The sequence below is a fragment of the Phacochoerus africanus genome, chromosome X (assembly GCF_016906955.1).
Source record: "Phacochoerus africanus isolate WHEZ1 chromosome X, ROS_Pafr_v1, whole genome shotgun sequence".
In the NCBI taxonomy this organism is placed as follows: Eukaryota; Metazoa; Chordata; class Mammalia; order Artiodactyla; family Suidae; genus Phacochoerus; species Phacochoerus africanus.
The window spans coordinates 48,967,085-48,982,132 of NC_062560.1; the positions used below are offsets into that span (position 1 = coordinate 48,967,085).

At 41.9% G+C, this 15,048-nt stretch overlaps 1 protein-coding gene across 4 annotated transcripts in view; it reads right to left on the reverse strand.

The window, feature by feature from the left end:
- Positions 1-1,892: 1,892 nt before the first annotated feature.
- Positions 1,893-15,048, reverse strand: part of PHF8 (PHD finger protein 8) — a 106,452-nt gene continuing 93,296 nt past the window's right edge. For all 4 annotated transcript variants that reach the window (XM_047764437.1, XM_047764439.1, XM_047764436.1 and 1 more), the window contains 4 exons: positions 9,711-9,820; positions 5,447-5,783; positions 4,414-4,498; positions 1,893-3,454 (listed from right to left, as the gene is read on the reverse strand). In XM_047764437.1, the coding sequence (XP_047620393.1) occupies positions 3,250-3,454; positions 4,414-4,498; positions 5,447-5,783; positions 9,711-9,820 (737 nt within the window). In that variant the 3' untranslated portion in view covers positions 1,893-3,249. The remainder of the gene's footprint in view (positions 3,455-4,413; positions 4,499-5,446; positions 5,784-9,710; positions 9,821-15,048) is intronic.

Genomic DNA, 15,048 nt, shown 5'->3' on the forward strand with positions numbered 1-15,048 from the left:
CAGCATTCTGTTCTCATCATCACATTGTACCATCTGGTGTTCTTCTCCACTCAGCTTACTGGAAAGCAAGTACCATTTCAGTCAACTTGGCATGAACAGGGTCCTGATGGAAAGGGAGGAGCCTGTGTACTTAAGGTAGGGAACACAATATAGGCAAGCAGAAATGTGCCATGTGTACTTAGGACAGGTCAGGGCTAGAGGATTCAGTTTGGGAATCAACAGCATCCAGAAAGTTTAGGAGTGACCATGTATTAGAGGGCTTCATAATTGAGATAATTTCATCTGTCAAAAGTAGAAACTGCTATCAAGACAAGTAATCTCCCCCAAATTACTTGGTCAGTAATCGAGAAGGTAGGTTCTTAGCGACAAGTCCGATACACTTTTCCACTCCATATTGGAAAGAGAGAAGACTGAAGTCGGGTGCTCTTGTTCTTCCATTTTTTGGCCAAAAGTCTCTCATCTGCTGGTACCTCCTGCCTAGATGAGGAGTAAAGTAACCAAGACTCTATCTTATCCTCTAACCTAAGGCTGATGACAGTGCTTTAGCCCCTTACTGAAAAGATGGGGTGGGAGTTGGTGACAATGGGAACCCAGCCCACCAGTCCTGCAAGGGCTCTTAAAATTCCTCCTCTCTTTTCTGTTGCCTTTCCACCAGGAGACACAGTTCCCCAAGAATCTTCTCTATCCAAATCCTGCTTAATATCAAGCTTCAGATTGGGAGAGCTGGAGGACGTCATTTAGCCAGTAGGTGCCAAACCCAGCCAGTTTCATCCCAGATTCACACAAGCAAAATCTCCAGGATGAAAAAAATCCTGGTTGGGTTCAAACTCCTTTTACAATAACCCTCAGACAGTAAGGAACTGGCCCTCAGGCACAGAGAGTCCAAGTGGTGGTGAATTTGGTGAGTCTTCCAACACCACCCCAGGGGCTCCCTTACGACACAACTCTCAATGTTATATCTTGCACACAAGTACTCAATAAACATCTGATGGGTCATTGAGTTGCTTAAGATTTTCTAACATGATGAGAGGAAAGAACATGAATGTTGGAGTCAGGTAGATCTTGCTGTGGAAGGCTAGTGGCAAGCTTCAGTCTCTTTCACTGTAAAACAGGGCTAGTGACTATCTCCTGGGGTTGTCAGTGAGGATTAAATGATATGTCCCAGGTAAAATTCCTAGCTCAATGCCTGGCACTGAAAAGGCACTTAAAATGGTAGCAGTTATCAGTGAGAGGTGCTAGAACACAGTGATTAAAAAACAAACAAACAAACAAACAGATTGTGGAACCAGGTTGGCTCCACAATGTATGATGTGTGATGTAGGAAGTTTCCTTTGCCTGTTTCTTTATCAGTAGAATGAGGGTATTGGCGAGATGAAATGAGTCAACATACATAGAACACTAACAGCAGTGTCTGACACAAGGAAATGAGCATGGTATGCCAGCTCTAATAATTACATCCCTTGCACTGGCCTTAAGCACAGTAACCAAGTTCAGCTTGAAGAGCATGTAGGGGATTGGGGGGATAAAAAAAAATTAAAAACCCACAACTCCACATTCACAGAAAGAGAATACAGGTGTCAGTAAAAACAGCCTACCAACAAACTTGTCAGTCTCCTTTGAATTGTTGGACACCTTTCTCTTCTGCTCACTATACTTCTGATTATCTGGTTTTGGTGTGTGAACTGTGTCTCTTGTGAGGGCAGAGATCCTGTCCCCTCTCCACCTCAGGCTGGGCACCAGGGAAGTGCTGAGTTGATGGGAGAGACAGGGAAGATGCAAAGAAAAGGCAGTACTCCTGGACCCCAATACTCCACCACACCCACCACCACCCAAAAAAAAAAAAAAAAAAAAGAAAAAGAAAAAGAAAAAAAAAAGAATGCCGAGAAAAGCAATTGCCAAGATAAATCACTTTTATCTCTATAGGAAAGGGAGGATCTAAAAAAAAATATAAATTACATTAGTAACACAACATAAGAAAAAAACAGGGGGAAAAAAACAACAGAGAAGTTTGTATGGTGATGCTATTCTAACCTGTTTATAAAAAGGCCCTGCATCAGAAATTCACAATCCTACCCACTTCTAAAAATATATTTAGACATGTACAGAAGCGGTGGGCTTGTTTTTAAATTGCTTTTTTGTAAAAATATATTAAAGGTGAATAGAAATCCTCTCTCCCTGCCCCCTACCCAACCCCCAGCTCTGTGCTAGGGATTAGAGACCAGAGGTAACTCTCTCACCATGTTCTAAACCTTGGTTATGACCATTCCCAACCCCTCCCCAACTCACTTCACTTAGAACCTGAAACATTAAAAAAAAAAAAAAAAAAAAGCACACTAGCCTCTTTGGAAAAGCATAAATCTGAGGGTAAACTTGCTTTTCATTTAAAACACAAAACAACCAACAGCAGGCTCTGAGAGCCCAACTAAACTAAACAGAAACCCAGTCAAATGGAGGTTGGGTTTCAGCTCCACAGAAACTTCTAACTAAGAAACAGAGGGGAAAGAGGCCTGGAACCAGGGGGATATGCTAGCAATTAGCTGCCTTTGAAAGATCAAGGGGAAGGGGGTGTTAATGGGCAGAAGGGCTGGGGTCCTGGTCTTGGTTACAGCAGTCAGGGCCTAGTCAGGCAGTTGCCTACAGAGACATAGGCTGCCCCCCTTACCTCCCTTGCTTCCCTCTGCTGCCTTGAAATACCCAAGAAAAGCAAAGCTGGGCAGAAGAAGGGGGGAGAGTGGAGAACCTCATGTGCTGGGGGGGAGGTAGCCAGGCTTTTTGCCTTTGGTGTGACTAGATGGAGGACTGCTTGGCCCCTGGGGTCCCCAAGATAGAAAAAGCAAATGGAGCTAAGGGACCCCTGATTCCAAGGAAGGAGAGTAGATGTGGGGCTGTGGAGAAAAAAAAGACAAACTGGAGACACAAAGATGACTAGGGAAGCCTCACATATTCCCTGTGGCCTGCATGGTAGTTGTTAAGTTCCCCAGAAGCACTGAGAAAACTGGGGTGAGGTCAAGTGAGGGGTAGAGAACAAGGATGCACTCCACTTGGGTAGTACCAAAATGGAGAGAGGGAGACATTCTCCATCCAGTCCAGGTCACCAGGGAGGCAAGACAGGCGGAGGTGGAGGGAGCTGGGGAAGGATGAGGGAGGGGGTGGGCACTGTCTGGACAATTGAAACATTCACAAAGGGAAAAGGGGGAGAGAGGATCAGATGATCTGCTCCTTTACAGATGGGCATCTCTGCTCCTAGGCTCAGACTCCCGAGTGGCCTGTCTGCACTCTGCTTGAGTGTCCACTTGACATCTGGAAGTGCAAAGGCCCAGGAGTGAAGGTGTGAGTTCCGAGGTCTTCTTCAGACAAAGACCTCAAGGTGAAGAGAGAAGCAGGGAGGCTCCTGATGGAGAACCCAGGGGTGAGCTGTCCTGCCACATCTTCTTCAGAAGGTCCAGGCTGTGCTCTGTGGTACAGGTGAAGGGAACAGGCTGCAGAGCAAGGGCTATCTGCTTCAGTGGCAGGTGCTTTCAGGCCTTTGGGAGATGGGTTTTGCCTCCTGGGTTGGAGCCTACTGCTATGTGAATAATGCTCTGCAGGACCTCAAAATCCAGGCAAATCTCTAGAGCTCACCCTGGGACAGGTGGCTTCATCTGTAGCCACTCCAAAGTAGCTTCCTCCAATGAGCCACAAAGTCATGGTCAAAGGCATGGGCATTGGTCCTCCCCCCACCTTGAGAAGTGATAGAAATCTCTTCTTCCCAAGGATGAGTAAAGTCAGCCCGTGGTCTTTCTAGGCCACCTCTGGAAATGGCCCATGGTGGGGCAGTAAGGAGACTCTGGGCCCTCCTCTTTATTTCCATGAAGCATTTGGCAAGAGGGAGCAGAGGCCAGAGCCTTCTTCCAGGAACAAGTCTGGAGTGGGACCCATCTACTGGGCTGAGGGTAGGAAGGAGAATGGGCAGAGGCAGGTTTTTGGAGACAGGGCTGAAGCCATAGAAAAGTGTTGAGCACTGGGCCTCCCATTTCATGACCAGGGAAATACCGAGGTGCCCAGGCTCTCCTAACGCCTCTCCTCATTCTGCCTTCCAGCTCTAGGTGGGGGCAAGAGTAAAGGGCAGACAAGGGAAATGGACTGGAGCAGCAGAAAAGAGTTCTAGTCAGCTGGAAACCTCTCCCATTTACCTGCTACTCAGAGATATGGGAAAGAAAGGCAGGATGCTCTAGTGGAAGTGGGGAAGGGAGTTGAGGGGGTCGGTGAAGGGGCCCGTGGGAGAGTCCATGCCTTTGGTCAGTTCCAAGAAAGCAGGACAATGCCCCTCAGCACCTTGTCCGGGGCCAGTAGGATCCAGGAGTGCCCCGAGAATTGACAACGGAGAAGGCAATGGGGGTGAAGGGGTGAGGGGCAGGACACAAGGGAGCTCACAGAAGCAGTTTTCCATTTCTGTGGATTTTCAGGATACGGCCGAGTCTCTGCTTTGCTGTAGCCAGGCCCTTTTTGGGGCGCTTTCCTGTGGGGGAAGGTAGAGGTAAGCAAAATGTATGGCAAGGGTGCCAGCAGCAGCACCAGCACCAGCACCAACTATCCTTGGGCCACCCTCTCCTCTAATCCTCTGTCCACAGTCTCCCCATTTTTTTGCCTGGCTCCAGGACCATCTTAGGCCAAGAAGCCCTTCTTAACTACTTCTATCCAACTATCTAACACCACATGCTTTGGCTTTTCCTCCTATGACCTCCTGCAGAGATTACAAACTCCCTAGTTAATCTGTCTGAATTCTTTTCTTCAGATTTCCTTGGTACCAATCATTTTCCTTCGTAAATTCTGCAAGAAGGTGACTGTGCGTCCCCATCCTCTTATCTTGTCCACCAGGATTGAATAAGTTCTGGTTAGTAATTATAGCTCAGTGTCCCTGAGGTTGCCATTCCCAGGGCCTTGTTTCATTAGAAATCCTTATTTTCATCACCTCAATAATCACCCCATACCAATCTCATCACCCTTGAGCTGTAAAATCTAGGGACTGGGCTTTCAAGGTCAAAATGAAGAAAAGGGGGGCGTGAGCCCTCCTGCCTTTCTCTTTTCCCACATCATTCACCTCCCAAGTCCCATGTGATCTCCTCCATATTTGATCAATTTATCCCCTTCTTCATTCCCTCTGCCAGAGCTTCAGCCTTTCTTCACTGTAGCTTGAACTTATGCACATACCTCCTTTCTAGTCTTCCTATCTTCAGCCCACCCTCCACTCTGGCCCACCTGATAGATCTTTCTAAACCATGTCTGATTTTGTCTCTGCTTAATGCCAGTTAATGTCTTTTCATGGCCTGTGAGGTCAAATCCAGGCATCTTAGGTTGTCCATCAGTGTCCTTCCCAGGTGTTCTCATTTACCATGGTGCTTACTTAGGGTCTGAAGCTGGTGACCCTAAGATCCTTCTTACTTCTAAAACCATTTTTCAGTCATACCTTGTCCTGCTTGATTGCTCTGAGAGCCAACTGAAGGGCGTCGCTGGGTCAAGAAGACACCAGGGGCCATGGGTGTGGTGCTGCGGTTTGCCTGGGCCATGCCAAAGGCATTGGGACGAGCAGTATACTCGTGGTCAGCAAGACTTCCTGAGAGGGCCTCTTGTTTAGGCTCAGGAGGAGGCAGGGGAGAGGAGGAGGTGAGAAGCTGTGGTGTAGTGGCCAGAGTTGGGGCTGGCGCTGCCACACTGAGATTGGGCTCTTGAGGGTGAGGCTGTTCTACCTCCTTCAACAAAGGCTTCTTCTTGATATATTTCTTCTTTTGGGCTTTCTGTAGCTCCTGAAACACAAGCCAAGTGGGAAGGGAGATTTTAGAAGTGGAGAAAAGAGAAGAAAATTTCCCAGAAAGGAAACCAGACAGTGGTCAGTGTGGTTCTGCAACCCGCCCCCTCCCCAAGCCTAGTTGGGATGTATGCACACATAATACACTGGGCTGCCAATACCTGAGGTCATCTCTTTGGTACCACCCATCCTTAAGTCATCACTGCCACTAATCAGTACAGCAGCAACAGAAAGAGTTCAGAGACTTGGGTTTTGGTCTTAGCATTGCCACTTCTGATGTGGACCACAAACACTTCTAATAATAATAGCTAAACTTACGCCAGTGGCTAAGGCACTTTATATATTTTACATCATTTAATCCTCAGAATAGCTCTAAGAAGAAAAAATCCTTCAGTTTACAGTGAGAAAACTGAGCCCAAAGCCTCATAACTTAAGAGTTGTTCAGTTCAGAATTCAATCAGGTCTCTTTGAACACCCACTTTGCACATTTGTCAAAATGGGACACCTGCACATGAGAGTAGCCACTTTGGAAAGAGATTAACTTGGGTTCAAATCTAGGCTTGTGGTCTCTAAGCTGGATGACCTTGTTTAAGTTACTAACCTTTCTGAAACTCAAATGCCTCATCTATAAAATGGGCAAAATAATAGCTTTCAGTGTTATCCGAAAGATTAAATAATGACATAAAAACACATAGCACATAGCAGGTACTCAACGAGAGGTAAACTATTATTCAATCTTCATCTCTTACAATGGTTTCTCTTCCTCTTGCTGGTCTTTTTCTTTTAATAGAGGACTTGACAATCTTCCAGGTCACTGGATCTTAAAACCACAATTTTGGATGGGAGGAATGCTTCTTACAATATCTTGGATTTCATCCATCCATTGCTCTATAGATATATATACTATCCACTGTGAAGTGGGTACCTGTATAGTGGGCATCTGGAGCCCTGAGAACCTGGAAAGTGGTGCTGAGAGCATGTGACTTCACCTTCTGAAATGCTACACAGCCACACAGACCAACTCAGTGATTACATTTCTTTTGCCTTCTCTTGGCAACACAGGCCTACTCCTGCCTTCAGAAGATCTGACAGGCTGTGGCTACCATAGGAACTTCTGGGGGATAAGAATAATAATATTAGTAATACATGCCAGGCACTGTTCTATAATTTAACTCATTTAATACTCATATAAATCATGAGAAGAAAGAATTAGAATTCCATTTTTAGGAGAAGAAACTAGCACAGATAGGTTAAGTCACTTTCCTAAGGTTATAGGACTAATAAGTGGCCAAGCGGGATTCAGACCCAAGCTATCTGGCTTCAGAGTCTCTTTTCTCAGCCACAGTGCTTGTTATTCCACTCATATCAAGAACAGCACTTCTGCTCCCCGTTTCTCTCATCTGAATCCAGAAATTATCTCTTCACACCCAGATCTCATAGCCTAAATTTTTCTACCTTTGTTGCCTATCTCCATTTCATATAATTCACCCAGATTCCCCCACAGAAGACTAGACTATCTTATGACAGGGCCACTTTCACCTTCTCAATTCCCTTGCTCAAAAGGCCATTAGCAAGTCCAACCCAGATTGAAACTCCCTGGCCTGATATTCATAGCCTCCAACAGTCTAGCCATTTATACCTGGCCATCCCTAATGATAATGATGAAAAGCTAATGTATCTATAGTACTTACTCTGTGGCAAATGCTTTTTATATATATGACCTCATCTAATTCTCAGACAGAGTCTACAAGGAAACTGAGGCACAGAGAAATTAAGTAACTTGCTTAAATTTTGAATTCAGGCAGTCCAGCTCCAGAATTCATTTTTTAACCTCTATTTATCTGATTCCATTCCCCAACATGAATCCTCCAATCCAGGAAGATCTATTCATCCATTTATTCATTCATTCAATCACTCAACCAACAATGACTAAACATATGCCTAGCATAGTAGGGACATCAAGTTAAATTAGATATGTCCCCACTCTTGAGGCCCTTACAGTTTAATAAGGGACATAGGAAAGTACACTTATAAGTATCATGAGAGAATAATATGGAAGCAAAGGACACTAAAATAAACTGGTAGTCGATGGTGTGAAGGAGTGTTAGGTAAAGGCATACAAGAGGGCATAATTCCCAATGAGCAGAGGGAACAGGCCCAATCTGATACACAATCTGATACACTGAATGAATTATGAATACCATAATGCAATAGCATGGCTGGTGTAAAGAGCATATATGAGGGACTGACACAAGTTCAGGGAAGAGAGGTAACCAGAGACCAAGTTAAGAGAGCCTTTTATTGGGAGTTACCATTGTGGCTCAGCAGATTAAGAACCCAACTAATATCCATGAGGATGTGGGATCAATCCCTGGCCTCACTCAACGGGTTAAGGATCTGGCATTGCCGTGAGTTGCATAGGTTGCAGATTCGGCTCAGATCTTGGTGTTGCTGTGGCTGTGGCATAGCCTGGCAACTGCAGCTCCGATTCGACCCCTAGCCTGGGAGCTTCCACATGCCACAGGTATGGCCTTAAAAAAAGGAAAAAAACAAAAACAAACAAACAAAAGAAGAGGGCCTTGTGTGCTATACCAAGGAATTAATTTCCTTCTGAAATACTTCCCTGTCCCCTCTAAAAGCTTAGCCTGCAAAACCCTTCCCAAATGAAACTGAGAATCTCTTCTTTGAGGTCATCCCTGATCAATTCAACCACAAGTGAGCTCCTTAGAAGGCACTAAGAATAGTTTTCACACCTTTAGTTAATTTTTTTATTTAAAGCATTTGAACTCCTTCTCCCCCCCTTTTCAAATTACATCTTACATATAGCACTAGGATATACATAACAGAGAGAAATTCTGGACAAAGAATGGCCACCTGGCCTGGTTGGTCTCTGCTGGCTCCCATCAATAGCCTCCAAGACATTTCTAAGCAACTCTAGAACTCCGCAGAACATCATATTAAAAACATAATTCTATTAAATTTTATTTAAATAGGATGTAATTACTAAATTATATAAACATTTAACTATTTCATTTTATTTAAATAGCAAGTAACAGGAAATTTGAAGTTAGAGGATATGAGTTTGAATCTTGTCTCCTCCATTTACTGGCTGTATTATCCTCGACTAGTCACTTAAAGAGAGCCTCATTTTCTTCACCTGTAAAATGATGAAAATATCATCTATTGAACAGGGCTATTTGGCAGATTACATGAGACATTGTACATGGAAGTACCTAACAAAGAGCAGATTATCAATAAATGCTATAAGCTATAGGATGTGGCATGAGGATCTAAGAAGATGTTGGTAAGGACAGAACCAGAAGATTCACCTCCAACTGTTCCCGGGGTTGCCAAGCACAGTTAAGAACTCTGCAAACTATAACATGCTAGGAGGTCAACCAGATTCTAGAGCAAAAATTAGCAGGTGAATTTTTCTTTCGAAGCAGGAGCTGAAGATCAAAGCAATAATAGTATTTGGTATAGAGGGCAAGAAAAACCTCTCCCTCTAAAACCAAATTCCAATACTGATGGGAGACTGAGAATTTGAGTGTATTCAACTGAGTTACCTCCTTGGGGCTTCATCTGAACGCAAATGCTCTCACCCAAGGACAGACTTGGTCCTTCCCATCTGAGAGGTTTTTACACACCCAGAAAGACAAGTCATATTAGCAAAGGCTTTTCTCTGGTCCCTATTATCTTTCATCCTAAATCATGTCAACTGTGTGACCTGTGGAAGTTGCTTGTCATTGAGTTGGAAAATGTAGGATATGTGACGGAGCTGGGATACTGCCATGAATAAAGATCAAACATTACCCACTTCCCAGTGAGAAAAGAGTGAAATCCTATCAGCCTGAAGGTTTGAGTTTTGAGGCTTTCAGTCAAACTGGGATTGGTGGCAGGGCCATGCCTAAGTGTCAGCACCTACCTGCTGAGCCAACTTTGCAGCTGCTGCAGCCAAGCCTGTCTCAATGGAAGCTACCCGGGTCCCCTCACGCACAGGACGGTCCTGCTTCGGCAGAGTTGGGGTCACACGGGCTGCAGAGGGAACAAAATAAAGGCATTTATCTGAATGTCAACCATATTCCAAGAGCCCCCCCAAAGTTGGTCTCATTTGTTTTCCTGCTTCTAGCATTTTACAAAGCCAGATTTTGCTTCCCATTAGGTAAAAAGCTAATTCACAAATGCCCAAAGTATACAAAGTACACGTTAATTAAAGGATAAAAGTTAATTTCCATGAATTGGCATGTAAAGTTGTCCATGTTCTACTCCTTACCCACCTCCCCAGCCTTATTTCCACTCCCATAGCCTTGGCTTCTCCAGACAGAATGGCTTCCTTATTATACCTCCAGAACATGTACAGCTCATCCTCTCTCCCCGTGCCTTCAGCCTTACCATCCACACTGCCTGGAGTACCCTCTTTTTGCCACCTCTTCAAAACCTGCCCATTATTCAAAAGTAAGCTGAAATCAATCTTTGATGCAAAACCTCTAGAACCTCTTTGGCTCACACTGACTTCCCCCTTCCTTGAACTTACGATATGTACAAGTCACTTAATATATAGCACATACCATCTTGTCTCATTCTCTAATGCTAACGTGTATTATTTCGTCTAAGAACCAGGCCATGAGTTCCTGAAGAAGATCTTCTTGTATAACATTTTTACAATGCTTTAACAATCTTGAATCAAAAAATAATTACTCATCCCACATTTTACATAGGAAGTGTCTTTCAGGATAACCAAACAGTCCCAGATGATGAGGAAAAGCTCTTCTTCAGAGAAGAATGCCAGCTAATAGATGTAGAAGGAATGATAAAATCAGAAAATCACAGGTTTTAAGCTATAATGAAATAACTGATTCTAGGGAATTGAATATTCACACAGTAACAAAGTATTATATTACCTCGCAGATTATTTACTAGTCTCAAGAAAAAAACTAGCTTTACAATGGTGAGATCAGGAGACCACCCCCTTAACTGCGTATTAATCTTATTGTCACTAACAGCAAGACAGCCAACTTCACGGGCCTCCTAATGCAATACAATAGGAAATTTATAGCATCACCTGGGAAGTAGTTTTGCTAAAGACCTAACATCAAGTCTAGTTTTTAGGAAAAACATAGATTACAAAAAAGTTAAATAACATGGTGAGAAAACAATCACCCTGTAAGATGACTGGACTGGTTTCATTAAAAGCATAATGTCACAAGGAGGCAAACAACTGTCCTATAGGATGTGCTACTGGACAATTATACTACTTTTTATAACAAATGAATAGCATAAAGCAAAAAAGGAAGGGAATGCTCTAAATTAAGATAGACTCAAAAAACATGAGAGCCAAATGCAACGTGGACCCTATTTAGATTCTGATTTAAACAAACATTATAAAAATACCTTTTTGTTAGACAATTAAGGAAATTTGATTATGCACTTGGTATTAGACAACTTAAAGGAATTATCAAATTATTATTAATTTTGTTATGCATGTGGTTATATGAGAAAATGTCTATTTTTTTTAGAGATGCATACTAAAGTATAAGGTAGAGTGGGGAGGGAATGACACTATCTGGGGTTTGCTTTTAGACAGCTTTGAAAAAAAGAAAGTGATAACATGAGTCAAATATGGCAAAATCTTGATAACTGTTGATTCTCAGTGGTGAGTGTGGGATTTCACTCTTTAATTAATGAAAAAAGTCAATGTCACAGCAAAAAGGTTGCTGGTGGTATCTGACCTAGATTTAAAGATTCCTTGGTTAGGAGTTCCCATTGTGGCTCGACTAGTATCCATGAAGAATCGGGTTCAATCCTTGGCCTCGCTCAGTGGGTTAAGGATCCGGCATTGTCATGAGCTGTGGTGTAGGCCAGCAGCTGCAGCTCCGATTTGACCCCTAGCCTGGGAACTTCTATACGCCGCAGGTTCAGCCCTAAAAAATTAAAATAAAATGAAATAAAATAAACAAAAAGAAAGAAAAATTCCTTGGTTAGTTAGCTATTATTATTACTATAAAGGAGATGTTCAGTATACAGATTCTAGAACAGGTAATTCAGGAGGCTGAAGTCCTTTCTTTAAAGGTGATATTTTACTTGTTTAAAAAAATGATCAGAAGCACATCCAGCAAAAAAAGTTAATGCACAATTTTCAGTCATGTATCCTTGAGTAACTTTTATATTGTTCTCTATAGTCTTGTATGTGTGGTGGGTTTTTTTTGTTTGTTATTGTTGTTGTTTTGTTTTTTAGGGCCACATCTGTGGCATATGGAGGCTCCCAGGCTAGGGGCTGAATTGGAGCTGTAGCCACTGGTCTACACCACAGCCACAGCAATGCAGGATCGAAGGTGTGTCTGCAACCTACACCACAGGTCAGGGCAGTGCTGGATCCTGAGCAAGGTCAGGGATCGAATCTGCAACCTCATGGTTACTAGTCGGATTCATTTCCCCTGCACCACAACAGGAACTCCCATGTGGTGGTTTTAAAACAAGGCCTCAAATTCCTTGACATTTTTCCTATTGATAGGTGTGAGTCTATGTTCCCTCCTGTTGAATCTGACCAGACTCATTCTCTAATGCTAATGTGTGTTATTTGTAGCCTATAGAATGTGATAGAAGTGAGACTGCATGACTTCTGAGACTAGATCAGAAAAGGCGACTTTAGTTTCTGCATTGCTTCCTAGAACACTCACACTTAGAGCCCTGTGCAGCCATTTAAGTAGTATGATTGCCTTGAGGCCATCAGGCAGTGAGGAATCTAATCACATGGAGAGGTTACATGTTGGCACTCTGCTTGGTACTTCTACTGTTAGAATCCTCCCAAACCAGGCACTAGACATGTGAGTTAATGAGACTTCAGATGATTCAAACTCTTGGCCATCCAGCCTTCAAATTTTCCCAGCTGAGGCACCAGACATCATGGTTAGAGACAAGATGTCCCCATTGTGTCCTTTCCAAGTTCCTAACCTGTATCATACATGAGCAAGTTATTGTTTTACTCTGAAAAAATATTAACCTCCTTGATTATGCCTGAGTTTTTGGGAAAAAAAAAACCTATAAAAGACATTTTGTAGGGACAGTTGAGAAAATCTGAGTATGGGCTGGGTTATCAGAAGATCTTAGGGAACTATTAACTGTTAAGCAAAACAAAGGTTCAAATTATGTATGTTACATAAATTCAAATTAAGTATGGTTACGTAGAGGGGCGTTCTTAAGAGATACTGAAGAACTAAGGGGTAAAATACTGTGTTACGATGGCTGCCTATTACTTTGAAGTGGCTCAGCAAAAACTATAGGTAGATATAGATATTGAAGCAAATATAGCAAAATATTACAACTGTAGGACCTAAGTATTGAGAATATGGATGTTTGTGTGCTTTCCTCTACATTAATGTATGTTTAAAAATTCTCATAAAAATTTTTACATAATAAATGAGATTAAGAGATTATAATAACCAAATAAAATGCATACTTCTTGAATAGATCCTGGTTTAAATAAACAAATTATAAAAGATAATTTTTTCTCACATTATCATACTCCATCATAAGTGACTAGTTATAGTTCCCAGTGCTATACAGCAGGATCTCATTGCTTATCCATTCCAAAGGCAATAGTTTGCATCTATTAACCCCAAATTCCCAATCCATCCCATTCCCTCACCCTCCTCCTTGGCAACCACAAGTCTGTTCTCCATGCCCATGATTTTCTTTTCTGTGGAAAGGTTCATTTGTGCCATATATCAGATTCCAGATATAAGTGATATCATACGGCATTTGTCTTTCTCTTTCTGACTCACTTCACTTAGTACACATGTATGTGTAACTGGGTCACCTTGCTGTGCAGTAGAAAATTGACAGAACACTGTAAACCAGCTATAATGGAAAAAATAAATATCATTATAAAAATAAAAATAAAAAAATAAAAGATAATTTTGGTATAATTAGGGGAAATTTGAATAAGGACTTGGTATTAAATGATATTAGGAAATGTAACTTTACTGCTCCACATTTCTAATTATTGGAGAAATGCAAATCAAAACTATAATGAAGTACTACCTCACACTGGTCAGAATGGCCAAAATTAAAAAGTCTATAAATGACAGATGCTTGAGAGGATGTAGAGAAAAGGGAATCCTCCTACACTATTGGTGGGAATGTAAGTTGGTGCAGCCACTATGGAAAATGATATGGAGTTCCCTCAAAAAACTAAAAATAGAATTACCATATGATCCAGCTATTCCACTCCTGGGCATATATCCAGACAAAACTATAATTCAAAAAGATAACATGCACCTGTATGTTCATAGCAGCATTCACAATAGCCAAGACATGGAAACCACCTAAAGGTCCATCAATAGATGAACTGATAAAGAAGATGTGTGTGGGGGGGGGTGTACATACACACATACACACGAAATGGAATTCTACTCAGCCATTAAAAAGAGTGAAATAATGTCACTTGCAGCAACATGGACATCATACTAAGAGAAGTCAGAAAGAGAAAAACAAGTACCATATGATATTACTTATATGTGGAATCTAACATATGACAAAAATGAACTTATCTACAAAACAGAAACAGACTCATGGACATAGAGAACAGACTTGTGGTTGCCAAGGAGGAAGGAAAAGTAGTGGAAAGACAGACTGAGAGTTTGGGGTTAGCAGATGCAAACTATTAAATATAGAATGGATAAACAACAAGGTCCTACTGTATAGTACAAAGAACTACATTCAATATCCTGGAATTGATAAGGAAATGGAATAGAATATAAATATTGGAAAATTTTGGAATAGGAATGGAAAAGAATATAAAAAAGAATGTGTCACTTTGCTATATAACAAAAATTAACACAACACTGTAAATCAATTATATTTCAATTTTTTAAAATGTTACTTAGGCATCAAATAATGGTACTTTAGTTATGGAAGAAAATGCCATTTTCATTGAGATGCATATTTAGTATGTCATGATGGATGACATCAGCAACAATGGCAAAGTTAAGGACCTCCAAAAATTCACTTCTGAATTAAAACAATGAAAACACTGGCAAAAATTGTCAGAATAAACTTTTTCAGAACTCTGGAAATTAATTAAAAATTTATAGCAACCCAGAAAGCATTTATTTAGGAAAAAGAGCTAAATCACGGTAAAAGCAGTGAGCTTTGAGGCATTTTTAACTTGCCCTAGACCCATTCATTTCTCCCCAGCTCAGTGGTAGCCTTGAAAAATAACAACTCACATTCCCTGCAATGTAGGGAGTAGAAAATCAGCTGGA